Source organism: Vulpes vulpes, chromosome 13, assembly GCF_048418805.1.
Source record: "Vulpes vulpes isolate BD-2025 chromosome 13, VulVul3, whole genome shotgun sequence".
Classification (NCBI taxonomy): Eukaryota; Metazoa; Chordata; class Mammalia; order Carnivora; family Canidae; genus Vulpes; species Vulpes vulpes.
Genome location: NC_132792.1, coordinates 2,159,739 through 2,173,617, shown reverse-complemented (window position 1 = coordinate 2,173,617; position 13,879 = coordinate 2,159,739). Strand labels below are relative to the sequence as shown.

General features: G+C 48.4%; 1 protein-coding gene across 7 annotated transcripts in view; it reads right to left on the bottom strand.

The window, feature by feature from the left end:
* Positions 1 to 13,879, bottom strand: part of TRAPPC9 (trafficking protein particle complex subunit 9) — a 541,182-nt gene that overhangs the window by 422,294 nt on the left and 105,009 nt on the right. For all 7 annotated transcript variants that reach the window (XM_072733818.1, XM_072733819.1, XM_025985035.2 and 4 more), the window contains 2 exons: positions 9,368 to 9,513; positions 1,250 to 1,335 (listed from right to left, as the gene is read on the bottom strand). In XM_072733818.1, the coding sequence (XP_072589919.1) occupies positions 1,250 to 1,335; positions 9,368 to 9,513 (232 nt within the window). The remainder of the gene's footprint in view (positions 1 to 1,249; positions 1,336 to 9,367; positions 9,514 to 13,879) is intronic.

Here is a 13,879-nt window from a genome sequence, read left to right as displayed (position 1 = left end):
GTGGCGCAGCGGTTTGGCGCCTGCCTTTGGCCCAGGGCGCGATCCTGGAGACCCGGGATCGAATCCCACGTCAGGCTCCCGGTGCATGGAGCCTGCTTCTCCCTCTGCCTGTGTCTCTGCCTCTCTCTCTCTCTCTCTCTCTCTCTCTCTGTGTGTGTGTGACTATCATAAATAAATAAAAATTTAAAAAGAAAAAGAAAAGAAAAAAGAACCACCAGTCTATCTGGTGAACTCCTACTCATCCTTGTATTCTCAGTTGAGCCCTGTCTCTCCTGGGGAAGCCTTTGCAACTCTCTATGTGGGCCCTGGAGCACCCAATGTACCCACAGCACTGACCAGAGCAGGGACCAGGTCCTCCAAGTGCTTTACTCATGGCCTGACAGAGGGCATGAGCACTCAGCAAGATACCTTCACAAAAAGCCCACCCCTTACCTTGAACATGAGTCACAAAACTCTAAAGGAAACATGAACTATCTCAAAATCGTCCTTTGCAAGTTTCTGAAAAAGTCACAAATCAATACTACATACTAATACGTGGTATTAGGTAACAACATAGCACTCAGCAGCGCCACGTAATAACACACAGTACTAGGTAGTAACCCACAGCACCCAGAAACGCTACATAATAATAAGGACAGAGAAGACTTGAGAAACGGGACCCTCAAGGCAGGTTGAGTGGCTCAGGTCCTGAAACGTTAGAATTCGTGTGGAGAGCCAGTACACATCTCCTGCCACGGACTATGGAATTAGGTGAGCAGCCCCAGTGGGCCCCACCAAAGAGCGAGCCTTTAATGCCCTACACAGAAGACAGAAACAGAACACTAGACTTCAAGCCCAAGAGGAACCTCACACTGCTGGTGCAATAATTTACTCCCCTACTCTACAGAGCTTGCACTTCCCTCAGGCCTTGATCATCGTATCATCATGTAGCAATAAAGTAAGGCTGCTACTGAGCAGCCGACATAACATATACCTGTAACCTGTACTAATCTCATGTAAATTTCAACGTGATTATTTCAAATCTCACATCCCACCAGGTAAACTTGCTGTGTGTTCAGATCAGAAGCGTCTGTTCCCTGGTTCGAACACTGAGCACCAAGCAGTAAAGACACAGGAGTGACAGGACGTGGTGGTCTTCCTTCACAAAACCCTTATACTCTTTGGCAAAACAAATATAAAAACAGACAGAAATCACAGGATATGCACCTCAAATGTTAAGTAAAAAGCTTAGTTTCGGGGTGATACATACCATGTTTTCAACTCGGAGTTCAAATGGCATCGGGTTGTATACCATCAGCTGCACTTCACACACGTCTCCTTGAACCCACTGGAAATCTAGAAAAGAATCTCTGTGTTAGTTGGTGTTTCTGCATATTTCACACAGTTTCAGATTACTCCTCTGGCAATTTATTTTTCCAATGAAACAGTGGGCATTATGGTCATCTTTAGATGAAAATTCAAAGCTGGTGTAACTGTAGCCTCCTCTAAAACAAAGCAAGTCATCACTGCCCCTTGGATGCTCTTGCCATCTTTAGCTGGCTGAATTCATGCCAGTGTGCTAGTGTGCCAAATGCAACCTTGCAAAACTGAAATCAACCTCGACAGCACCGCTCCTGGTGTGGACCCGTGAGTCACACAGCCTTCACTGATCCAGAGGCTGCTACTTAGGAAGATGGTCTGCAGTCAACTTTAAGTGGCATACAGAGTGACTCCCCTGTCCCCTCCCCAAGATCACGAGAGAAGATGGTGGCTTCCTCTCCCGGGTCACTCCCAGGTCAGCTGCAGTCCAACACCTATGGGAGGTAGAATTCTGAGATGACCTTCAAGACCCCCAGCCCCGGTGTACACGCCCAGTGTAACCCTCTCCCCCGAGTGTGAATATGGAGATTAGATTATGTGAAGGGATTTTGCATAAACGTCCCAAATCACTTGGCTTCGAGTTCATCAGTGGGAGTCCTGGGAGTGGCTGATCTAACCAAGTGAGCCCTTCAGAGGGACCACACGCTTCCTGAGTGAAGAGATTCAAAGCATGAGTGGGTATATGGAGGAGGCCACAGTGGCAAGGATCAGAGAGGGCCTCAGTGGGCTGGGAGGGTCCTGGCTGACAGGCGGCAAGAGAGCAGGGGCCTCGGGTGTACAACCACAGGAAGTGAACAAAGAACAACCTAGGTGAACCTGACCCAGATCCTACCCTAGTCAAGCCTCCAGATGAGGACACGGTCCCAGCTGACACCTGTGAGGCCCTGAGCAGCGGGCCAAGCTAACATGTGCCAGACTCCTGACCCACAGAGACAGTGAGAAAATAAACCAGTGTTGTTTTAAGCCAGTAAGCTTGCAGTAACTTGTTAAAAGCAACAGAAAACTGGGATCCCTGGGTGGCGCAGCGGTTTGGCACCTGCCTTTGGCCCAGGGCGTGATCCGGGAGACCCGGGATCGAATCCCACGTCAGGCTCCCGGTGCATGGAGCCTGCTTCTCCCTCTGCCTGTGTCTCTGCCTCTCTCTCTCTCTGTGACTATCATAAATAAATAAAAATTTTTAAAAAAATTTAAAAAAAAAGCAACAGAAAACTAAAGCAGTGCCCACCTCCACCTTCCACTGCCCTCTACTTCCTTTAAGACACCCCATTAGGCAAACCACAAGGAACTTCAAAAATAATTAACATGTGTTAGGCATGTATCCAGCATGAGGCACCGTCAAGCAGTTTATCTCATTACTCTTCATCACCATCTACGAGACCAGTATTATCATCCACATTGCTACAGGGTGGACACTCGAGGTCCAGACAAGTTAAATAAATGTGCCTGGGAGGGGCACCTTGGCGGCTCATTCAGTTGACCATCTGCCTTCGGCTCAGGTCATGACCCCAGGGTCCTGGATAGAGGCCCCACATGGGGCTCCCTGCTCAGTGGGGAGTCCACTGCTGCTTCTTCCTCCTGCTCATTCTCTCTCTCTCTCTCAAATTAATTAATTAAATAATTAATTAGATTTTTTTTTAAATGTGCCTGGGAATAACACAGCTAGTAAGTAGGGCCATGGGGAATTAAGCTCAGGACTGTAAACTCAAAGACATATCTAGAACAGACACTGGTGTTAAAAAGGTTTTCCGGAGTCGATACAGAGTAGTAATCAGGGTGCCTGGGTAGCTCAGTGGTTGAGCATCTGCCTTGGGCTCAGGGTATGATCCCAGGGTCCTGGGATCTAGTCCCGCATCAGGCACCCTGCAGGGAGCCTGGTTATCCCTCTGCCTATGTCTCTGACTCTCTGTGTGTCACTCATGAATAAATAAATAAACTCTTAAAAAAAAAAGAGAGAGAGAGAGTAGTAATCAGTGGAACTGGCTAGAATTCTTCAGCTTTCATAAAGACACCACTGCAAACACTTAGCACCAAACCCTGTACAGAGGCCGGCTATGCCACACCGTGACACGTGGTCCACAGCTGGCACCCTCAAACTGCATAAAGTAAAGAAACAGCCCAGCAAGTCAGTTAGTTGTAAAATTGCTTGCACAACCACATACTCATTTAAGCCTGATGTCAATGCAGGGAAGTGGACAGCAGAGCAAGGACATCCTCCTTCACAAACAAGGAGCAGGCCCTGCAGGCTGAACGGCCTTCATTAACGTGGTGACTTAGAGCCAGACGCCAGGCTCCAAGGCCTGAACTCTCCGCCCTGTGCTGCTCTGTTACTGCTGGCTCCAGGGCCCCAGGCCTCCTGCCTCCTCCCTTCTACCCCTCCTTACCGGGCCTCCCGGGCCTTCAGGCAGGAGAACTCCCGAGGGCAGGCTCATAGAAGCCACTCTCTAGAGCACACTGTGCCTCCACCTGGCTCTTCATAGCCTCTCTGAGCCCATGCTGGCTCCAGCAGTAGCACCCAGGCCCTCACACCAACAAAGAAAACATCACATGTTGGGCGCCTGGGTGGCTCAGCCAGTTCAGCACCTGCCTTCGGCTCAGGGTCCTGGGATCAGTCCCACATCAGGCTCGCTGCTCAACAGGGAGTCTACTTCTCCCTCTGCTTGCCGGCCGCCCCGCTTGTGTGCGCACTCTCTCTCTCTCTCAAATAAATAAATCAAATCTTTTTAGAAAAAAAAAAGAAAAGAAAGAGAAAGAAAGAAAAGAAAAGAAAAGAAAAGAAAAGAAAAGAAAAGAAAAGAAAGAAAAGAAAGAAAAGAAAGAAAGAGGAAACGAAAGAAAAGAAAAAAAAGAAAAGAAAAGAAAGAAAAGAAAAGAAAAGAAAAGAAAGAAAAGAAAAGAAAAGAAAAGAAAAGAAAAGAAAAGATCACCTATTTTAACAGGTTGCTCTGCCTGGCAGCTAAGGAACCATTTGTTTTCTCTGTCATGGTTAAAAAAAAAAAAAAAAATCATCATTTAAAATATCATTTTCCTGGGGTTCTGAAAGGAACCATTTATACTTGAATGGTCCTACTCTACTAAAGGTAAATCTAGGGACGCCTGGGTGGCTCAGTAGTTGAGTGTCTGCCTCCGGCTCAGGGCATGATCCCGGGGTCCTGGGATCGAGTCCCACATCAGGCTCCCTGTGGGGCACCTGCTTCTCCCTCTGCCTGTGTCTCTGCCTCTCTCTGTCTCTCATGAATAAATAAATACTATCTTTTAAAAAAATAAGTCTAAGATAAATCACTGATTGCATCACTGATGACATGATTACTTTTGTCTGAAAGAAGACCATCTCCACTCCAGGCCTCAGCAGTCAGATCCCATGGTGAACGCCTTTCCTTGAGATTCTATCCTAGAAACCATAGAGGGAACAGCAGTGGGTGGCTATTCAACACCTGCCCAGCATCAGGCCCTCCCCACTCTGAGCCACACCACACTCTTTGTCCAACCTGGAGGGACCTGGCTGGCGGGAAGCGCCCCTGATTTCTCGCTGCAGCCCCAGCACCTAGGACAGTGCACGCAACTGCTATCCAGAACCTTCTCTCCACAGCTGCCAGCTCCTTTAGGACCATTACCTCTCCCGACCCTCAGAAAAACCCTGTGCATTGGCGTCTCTTCTCTCACTGTACATGAGCAAGCACAATCTTGTCCGAGGTGACGAGCGGGAGGCTTCAGGGCCAAGCTACGGCCCATGGCCACTTGACAGCCGGGGCCTGTGCAGGCCACCACACGGCCTCCGGGGTGGCACTGAGCCTGGCCATGCCACAAAGTCCTAGCACAAATCACAGAAAACCCTTCACCCCCCCCCACCCCTGTACTCAAGCTCAGGACGTGAGCCACAATCACCTCTGCACAGACTGAACGGCGGCAGTGGCAACTCTAGCAACAGGGAGACAGAAGATGGGTAAATTATTCCAAATTAGAGTGCAGACGGTCTCAAAAACTGCCCCCAGGGGCTTCTCCTTCTCAAACACTCTATGTCCCCTGCTGTGATGATAACTCCTCCAATTATACACAAAGATTCATTTATAGATATTGGAATTTTAGGTTAAAGATGTGTGATTCTTCAAACCTCTAGGCAGGTCTTCACTGATGAGAATGCTGCAGAAAACATATTAGAAGCCACAGAATATAAATTACATTTTCCTACCCGTGGGTATTCAACAAATAACATGCATTTTGGCCGAGGCTTCTATTATATTTTAGAAAAAAATCTTGCATCATCCACTGAATTTTACCTCAGCCCAGATGAGCAGGTGCTTCTCATGGGGATGAGGAGCCGTATTATAGAGAAAGAAATCCCTGAGCTTTGACTTTTAAACCACGGCTGGAGACTGAGCTGTGCACTCACTAGCTGTCCTACCTAGGGCAGGTCATTTACATACGCTCAGTCTTAATTTTCTCATTTGTCAAATGAGGATATAATGCCTGCAGCGTTGCGTAGTTATGTTTAAGCCCTCTGCAGCTCAGGCAGGGTGTTACTTTCATAAGTGAAGCCTCAACAATTGAAACCTGGAGAGGAAAAAATAAATACATAAAGAGGCAGGACTGGCTTTAGTGGGGATTGGCGGGGGGCGGTTGGAGCTGCACCCACACAGGCCCAGGCTGGGGGTGGTAAGGTCGAGCCATCTCAAAATCAACAACCTGAAAACAGAACGTGAAAGACAAACTTTCACCACAAACGCCTACTTAGTCGGGCCTCCTCCCCTAACAGCCAGGAGACACTTGCGGCTACTGGTCGCTCATTCACGTTAATGAACACTCACTGGCCGTTACCGGCCCCTTATCAGATGCTGGCCACTGGTGGACCACGGACGTGGAGCCGCTGCCACGGCCCCCCCAGCCGAGGCCTCGACGGCTGCCATCCCCACCAGGGGGCCCCTGCCTTCCTGAACCTTCACCCCATAGCATCTGGCTGGCAAGGAGTCAGGGAAAATGTCATTTTCAGGCTTTTAGCCCAAGCAGCACAGTGAGGACAGTGGGCAGGGGACCGAGCAGCAGTATGGGCTGCTGGTCAACATCTGTGTGGACTGGCTTTCGTACCCCTTACAACGCCTGACACACAGCAGTAGGAATCCGTGCCTGCGTGACGGATGCAAGAGCAAACGAGCAAAATCATTTCCCAGACGCAGACGGAAACCATTCCAACACTGTCAGAGAAAACTCAAAATCTCATCATTTTAAATATGTAAGATATATTTAAAGCCAAGGAAAGGCGAGGATTCCATACCACGTAAGAGGATATTTTTCTCCACTTCAGCCAATCTTTATTTAATGGCACTAACTAAAACTAGTCATTATTTTATGTATTGGTCCACTTCCTTATACTTACTACTGCTTGAAATTACTACTTAATACTTCCCTCCAACTCTACCAAACACTTCATGAGGGCAGTGACCATGACTGCCTTGTCACCATTAGAACCACAGGGCCAGGGCTGCCACATGCCCAGCACATGGGAGAAACTCGATGGGGGTTTACTGATGGCTGAACCAATGGAGACACATGCACGTGCGCATATGCACACACACACACACACACACACACACATGAGACTATAGTGTAGTATACTATAGTATACTACATACTTGGGGCTCCTAATTTCAGAAACATCTCAGAATTTACAATCTGGTGGTATTTTTCAAGGACATTATTCTGTATTTCTTCCTTTATTTTCTTGTTTTACATAATGAAGAACCAGAGCCCCCACAAGCCACATCGTGCTCCTCAAGAGACAACATCACCATCAAGCGAGCCCCCAGGGTGCCTTCCCAGGTTGGAGGCGCCCCCGCTCCCAGCTGGTCCAGTGCTTGCTGTTCGTCCAAGCTCAGCAGGTAAGCCAGCAGGCCCTGCTGGTGACAGTTCTACACTGTTAGGCAACCTGCCCTGCATCTCATCTTCACATGCCACTTCTCCTGTTTCTGCCCTGTCTGCCAGCCTACACTGACCCGGAAAACCTGTGGAGGGCAGGGACCATGTGCTATGTTTCACTCTGCGCACTGGAGAAAACCATACTTCCTCCAAAAACACTAGGGAAACTAAATGAGCTCAACTATGAAACCCTCAAATAAAGAAATGTTTGCCATTCCAGGAGAGCACAGGGTCTGCATAGTACTCCTACCCGTTATGCCCTCTGTCTTTGGAACAAACTCCTCTCTTAGGAAACACTGTATTTTTAAGGTGTTCAGATAACCTACTAATTGTGAATAAGGCTAATTATGAGGTCCTTCCAGATGCTAAGGAATTCTAGTGCTGGCGTTAATGTAAGAACTTTTCACTGAGACCACGTGATGTGCGTAAGGCTCACACTGTCCCTCTGACCTTGAACCCCATGATACCAGCCAGCAAGCACGAAATGCATCATGAGCCAAGGCATGCTCTGAGTTCTTCACCAAGTCATTTGAACTCCCTGAATCTCAGGGCACCTGGGTGGTTCAGTCAGTTAAGCATCTGCCTTCAGCTCAAGTCATGATCCCGGACTCCTGGGATCAAGCCCTGGGTCAGGCTCCCTGCTTCTTGGGGGGTATGCTTCTCCCTCTCCCTCTGACTACTGCTCCTTCTGCTTGTGCTTGCACGTGCACTCACTTGCTTGCTCTCTATTTCAATAAATAAATAAATAAATAATCTAAAAATAGTAATTAAAAATTTTGTTTGAATTCCCTGAATCTCAGCATCCCTTTCTGTAAAATGGGGGTCATAATATCTACCCCATTCCTTCTGTACAACACTCTTCTAGCAGCTGTTGGTAGAGCAGTGAGTAAACAGAGGGAAGGGAAAGAGAAATGGATGAACATGGAAGAGAACTCGGTCTCGAAGGCATAGAGTCCTGGAAGGGAGAGCCCTGTGAGTGCAGGGATCAGAGAAGACCCCTCTGGAGATGTGGGGAGTGAGCCCGGGCAGACAGCAGAGGCAGCACCAAGCCCTGGGACCGCACCAACACTGCTTTGTTCAAAGACCAGCAAGGAGCCAGGCACCTGGGTCTGGGGGGCAGGGGTCGGTAAGAGAGGCAGGAGAACAGAGAGGCAGGCAGAGTGCTGCATGGCAGGCCAGGTCACGGAGGGCCACGGTCCAAGTTGTGGGGTGGGTGGTACTGCAAGTGTGGAAGGACACCTATTTCCTGGGAAGAAAGGCCTTGTGAAGTCAGGCCGCCTTTCTGCTGCATTCAGGCTGCAGAGATTACAAGCAAAAATAAAACAGAAGGAGGAGAAAGCACTGCATTTCAAAAGCAGAGACAAAAGCTCCTCGGATCTCGTATTGAAACTCCTAAGAGAGAATCGGCAAGTACCCACCAGGGACAGGCCTCTCCCTTTCACTTCAACACTACGACACATAGGCTCGTGTCTGTGATCAGCGCATTATCTCAAAATGTCAGGGACCCAAGGAAGGAGGAGCTGGCAGAGAACGAGGCCTGCTTCTGGGCCAGGCCTCGGGAGGGACAGAGAGGGTAGCACACAAGCCCTGGGTCCACGGAGAGGGAGGAAGGCAGCAGGCAGGGCTGGGACCCAGCAGGGAGCTCGGCACACAGAAAAGTATGCTACAGATTCTCAAGAATGAGTGCTGGCTCCTACTCGACCCCAAAACATAGCTGCACGTGGCCCTGCTGAACCACCGGATCTCCAGCTCGCACACACACAAAGCCAGGGCTGCCAGTGCGCAACAGAGAACACAATGCACTGTCCCTATGCCCCAGTCAAGTCTCATCCCGGATGATCCCGAAGCCATGCTGGGCTCCAATGACCACTGTCTTCTTGTCTGCTTCAGTCTAGGTAACAGAGGTCTTCTGGTTTCTAGAACTTCCGCAGAACTCACCTTCGATGAAATCAATTTAAAAAAAAATCAGATATAGGGTCAAAGTTGTGACAATGGCAGCAAACTGGATAAAATGAGATGGAGCCTTTGTTCACACGCGTGAACAAAGGGGAACCTAGACCAGCCACTGGTGGCCAGGCGAAGCCAGGATGAACGGGCCTACCTATTTTCTTGTTGCGCTCTTCTCCACGGTTGTGTGCAATAATTGGTGAGTAGATGAAGGGGCTCTTGGTCGACACGTTCTGACCCAGCAAGCTTTTCATCTTCTGTGGCCGGAGGCTGGCAGGAAGGTTCAACAGCTTCACTCGCCTATTGTTTCAAATGGAACAAAAATACTTCAACTGCCTTGTTAGCGTGGTTTCAGCATAAATACTATGAAATACCATGTGTCAGAAAAACAGTAAATCCCACAGCAGAGGGAAAAGCACTCCCGTTCAGCAGGACAAATCCCCCCCACCAGCTGCGGCGGCCACAAGGAGCGGGCCGAGATCTGGCCTGCACTGCTTCAGCTGTACGCCTGTGGACGAGCGCCCTGCCTTTTCCTACGCTCAGGTTGCTCACCTCCAGAATGCACACAGGGTCCTCCCTCACAAACTATCGTGAGGGTTCAAGTCAAGGCTCAGTACCTACCACTCAGCAAGGCAGGTTCTCTTCTGTCGCTGCCTGCATCCCTGGGGGTGGGCTCGCCCTCAGGCACAGGACAGCAGCACCTGACTGTAAGGGCCGACGGATCCCGTACAGAGGTTAACAGCACCGTCTGCTTCACTGAAGAGAAAGGCTGACTCCCCACCAGCACAGCCTGTCCCTTAAACTGCTCTCCTAGCTGTAGGGGTGCACCCATCACCACTCATGCTCAGATTGGCCAGCTCCCCTTTATTTGGGATCTACCAATCTGTACAACCTGAGCACGCCCAGGCCCCTGCTCACTACTTCACATGTATCGTTTCAATGAAACATCCCAACCTCCTTCCTAGCTTGGCTTCTATGACTATCGCCTCACATCATCAATCAGGAAACTGACACAGAGGGACAATAAATTGCCCAAATTGCATGGCTGGAAGCTGGTGACAGCAGGAGACAGTACACTCTTAAACCACAGCATCTGTGACCCCCTCCCATGATCACCTAGGCAAATAGGGTTAGGATCTGGAATGTCCCGAGGTGGGGACACCAAGTAGCCCAGTGGTGACCCTGCCAGCACTCTTGCCCTCTGTGTCTATAGCCTCCTCACAGGAAGGTAAGGCCAGTGGGTTGGGAGGGAGTCATGCATGTCCCCCTGGGACTGAGCCCTTTGTTTGTTTTTCATTTTATTTTCCTATCAGCCCCTTTAGGATGCTTTTTTTCACTTTTTTACAAGATTTTTTTCTTTTCTTTTCTTTTCTTTTTTTTTTAAGTAACTGCTACATCCAAGGTGGGGCTTGAACTCACAACCCAGAGATCAAGAGTCACATGCTCCACCAACAGCCAGGTGCCCCTTTTCTATGCATGTTTATCCATTCATCTGATGATGGGCATTTGGGTTCTTTCCACGTCTTGGCCATCTTGCATGATGCTGTGATAAACACGGGGGTGTAGACATCTCCTCAAGACCCTGTTTTCATTCCCTTTGGATACATACCCAAGAGTTAGGATTAGTGGGTCATAGGGTAGGTCTACTGTTAATGTCCTGAGGAAACTCCATGGTGGCCAGACTGATCTGCACTCCCACCAGCAGTGCACGAGGTCCCCTTCCCCAACTCCTTTCATCTCCCTGATGACAGCCACTGTAACAGGTGTGAGCAGGTAGCTCACTGTGGTTTCCTTGTGCATCTCCCCGATGGTGAGTGATGCTCAGCATCTTTAAGGTTCATACACACAACGGGATATTACCCTGGCACGAGACAAAGCACTCTGAAGCAGCACCAGCCTCCAGCCCTCTCCCCTCCACCACAGAAGGATCCTGGAGGCCAGATATTGGCAAGGTGGGGCAGAGACAGACACTGGATCACTGCTCTGGAAAACTGCCCGACTTGCATCAAGCTTCATGTGAGTGAGACATAAACCCTTGTTGAAAGTGTTAATCTTTCTCATATTTCAGGGTTAGTATTCCTTCCACACCACAGGCTAGCCTATATTGACGTACAAAGACTCCCTTATAGAGTTCATAAAATCACTGCTTTCTCAGCTGAAAAGAATCTCCGATACGTAGTGCAATCCTGTCCCTATGCACACACATCCCTATGGCACTCAGCAGCCACTCACAACTCCCCACAGCCCCTCCTTGAACAGTCACGGCTACACCCAACTCTCATCCATTTCCCACAATGAACGCAAACAGTGCTTACAAACCAAAGTCCTCAAAGCCAAGGGCTGTATCTTGTACACCTGCTCTGACTCCCTTGTCTTTGCATGCACCCCTCCACTACACTTTATTCATACAGGATCAGAATCACTTACAATTTCTTCTCCATTTCAACTTAGCTGTGAGCTCTCCAGGACAGGGGCACCTGGGCATCCAATGCCTGGTGCAATTATTTAATAATCACCTCAGTAAATATTCAATGAATAAACTCCCAAAAGTCAATTATTTTTTATTTTTATTTTTTTAAGATTTTATTTATTAGAGAGAGAGAGCATGAGTAGGATAGGGAGAGAGGGAGAAGCAGACTCCCCACTAAGCAGGGAGCCTGACACCAGGCTCAATCCCAGAACCCCAGGATCATGACCTGAGCTGAAGGCAGACATACAGTGGACTGAGCCACCCAGGCTCCCTTAGAATTTTTTTTTTTTAAGATTTATTCATTTACTTGAGAGAGAGAGAGAGAGAGAGAGAGAGAACACTCAAGCAGGAGGAGGGGCAGAGAGAGAGAGAGAGAGAGAGAAATCCCAGACTCCCTGCTGAGTATGGAGCCTGACATGGGGCTGGATCTCACAACCCTGAGATTATGACCAAGGCTAAAATCAAGAGACAGACACTCAGTTGACTGAGCCACCCAGACACCTACAAAAGTTTCTGAATTTCTAACTCAGCTTCCAAATCATTTAAAGTTATAAACTCAAGCCTAAGCAGCTCATGACTAATAGTTGCAACCCTAGCCATTTGCAAGCATTCAAAAAACACCTGCACACTGCCCTGGATCTAAGATGAGCAAACCGTAAAGCTGACTAACACACACTGTGCCCAGAGGTGCTCCCCTGCAGGCAATTCTCAGTGTGCCCCTGAGAAGCAAATTTGGGTAATACACAGAACATGAGGGATCCCTGGGTGGCTCGGCGGTTTAGCGCCTGCCTTTGGCCCAGGGCGCGATCCTGGAGTCCCAGGATCGAGTCCCACATCGGGCTCCCGGCATGGAGCCTGCTTCTCCCTCCTCCTGTGTCTCTGCCTCTCTCTCTCTCTCTCTCTATGTCTATCATGAATAAATAAATAAATAAATCTTAAAAAAAAAATACACAGACCATGACTACAGTCTGAAGGACCTACCCCCTATACAACTAGCACAGACTACTTCATCTCCTGCACCTCAATACTTCCACCTATAAAATGGGAAAAATAACAGCTACCTGATAATGCCACAGGGGAAGAAGACATCTCCTTTCCCTAGTTCCATGCTTCCATGGGAAGGGACATCTGCAGAGGGACAGTCCTGACCTCACCGTGCCCCTCCCTCACTCCTCCTAAGGGAGGGGGTCAATTTGGAAGGAGAACCAGGGTGTGCAATGCTCAGCCCCTTCTGTGGGGGCCCACCTGCCCGCAAGGGGCACACCCTGCTATGCTGTCCATGCGGCTAAAAGGGGTCTGGCCCTCTTAAAGAGGCATACAGTCACCCAGCGCTGCTAGACACTGGACAGACCTGAGCCATGCTGTTCACTGGATCTTCCGTATATCTGAAACAAGTCTTTATTTCTATTGATTCCAGACTCAAGCAAAGAAGGAGTATCTGAAATGATACACCCAACTGTAGCAGGCCATTCTGAGGATGAAGCAAGTTAATAAATGTAAAGCATCTATATAAAATATATATATAAATAAATAAATAAATAAATAAATAAATAAATAAATAAATAAATAAAGCATCTATAACAGTGCCTCACACAGAGCAGGCTGCAAAAGCCCTTCTCTTCCCCCGCTTAAAGCAACACCTATTTACAGACAATCAGCAAAGGCGCTGGTGCAAAGACTCCAAATCTGGACTGGAGTAAAGAAACTAAACTTGGGTCCCAAGCCTGCTGCGAGCAGGCTACTGAGCCTTAGACCAGGCACAATCTATTTGAGCCTTAGAGTTTATTCATGTGTAAAATGATTCTGTTTTCTAGCAACACAAATTGGTTTCTACTACACGCCACAGTCACACCTAAAAATGAGATGTCATCTGTGATTCTATAGGACTCATCCAGAAATTCCAGATCATATAAAAGACTTACGAAACATGAGAAGGAATTCTAAGGGGCATGGTCAGCCCAGAGAAGTAACCCAACAAGCGGCCAATGTTCACCCATAACTCAAAACTTAGCATCTAATGTCTTTTTTATAAAATGCATCATATAGGGGGGAAAAATCACTCAAGACACTTGACCTAAAGGACACATAGTTCACTTAGCATGAATCCCTGCAGAACTGGTAACACCACATTTAGTCTGTGAATCCAATACCAGGAAAGCAGAATTCCAGGAATAAAGTGTCCAAAACAGGGCTTAT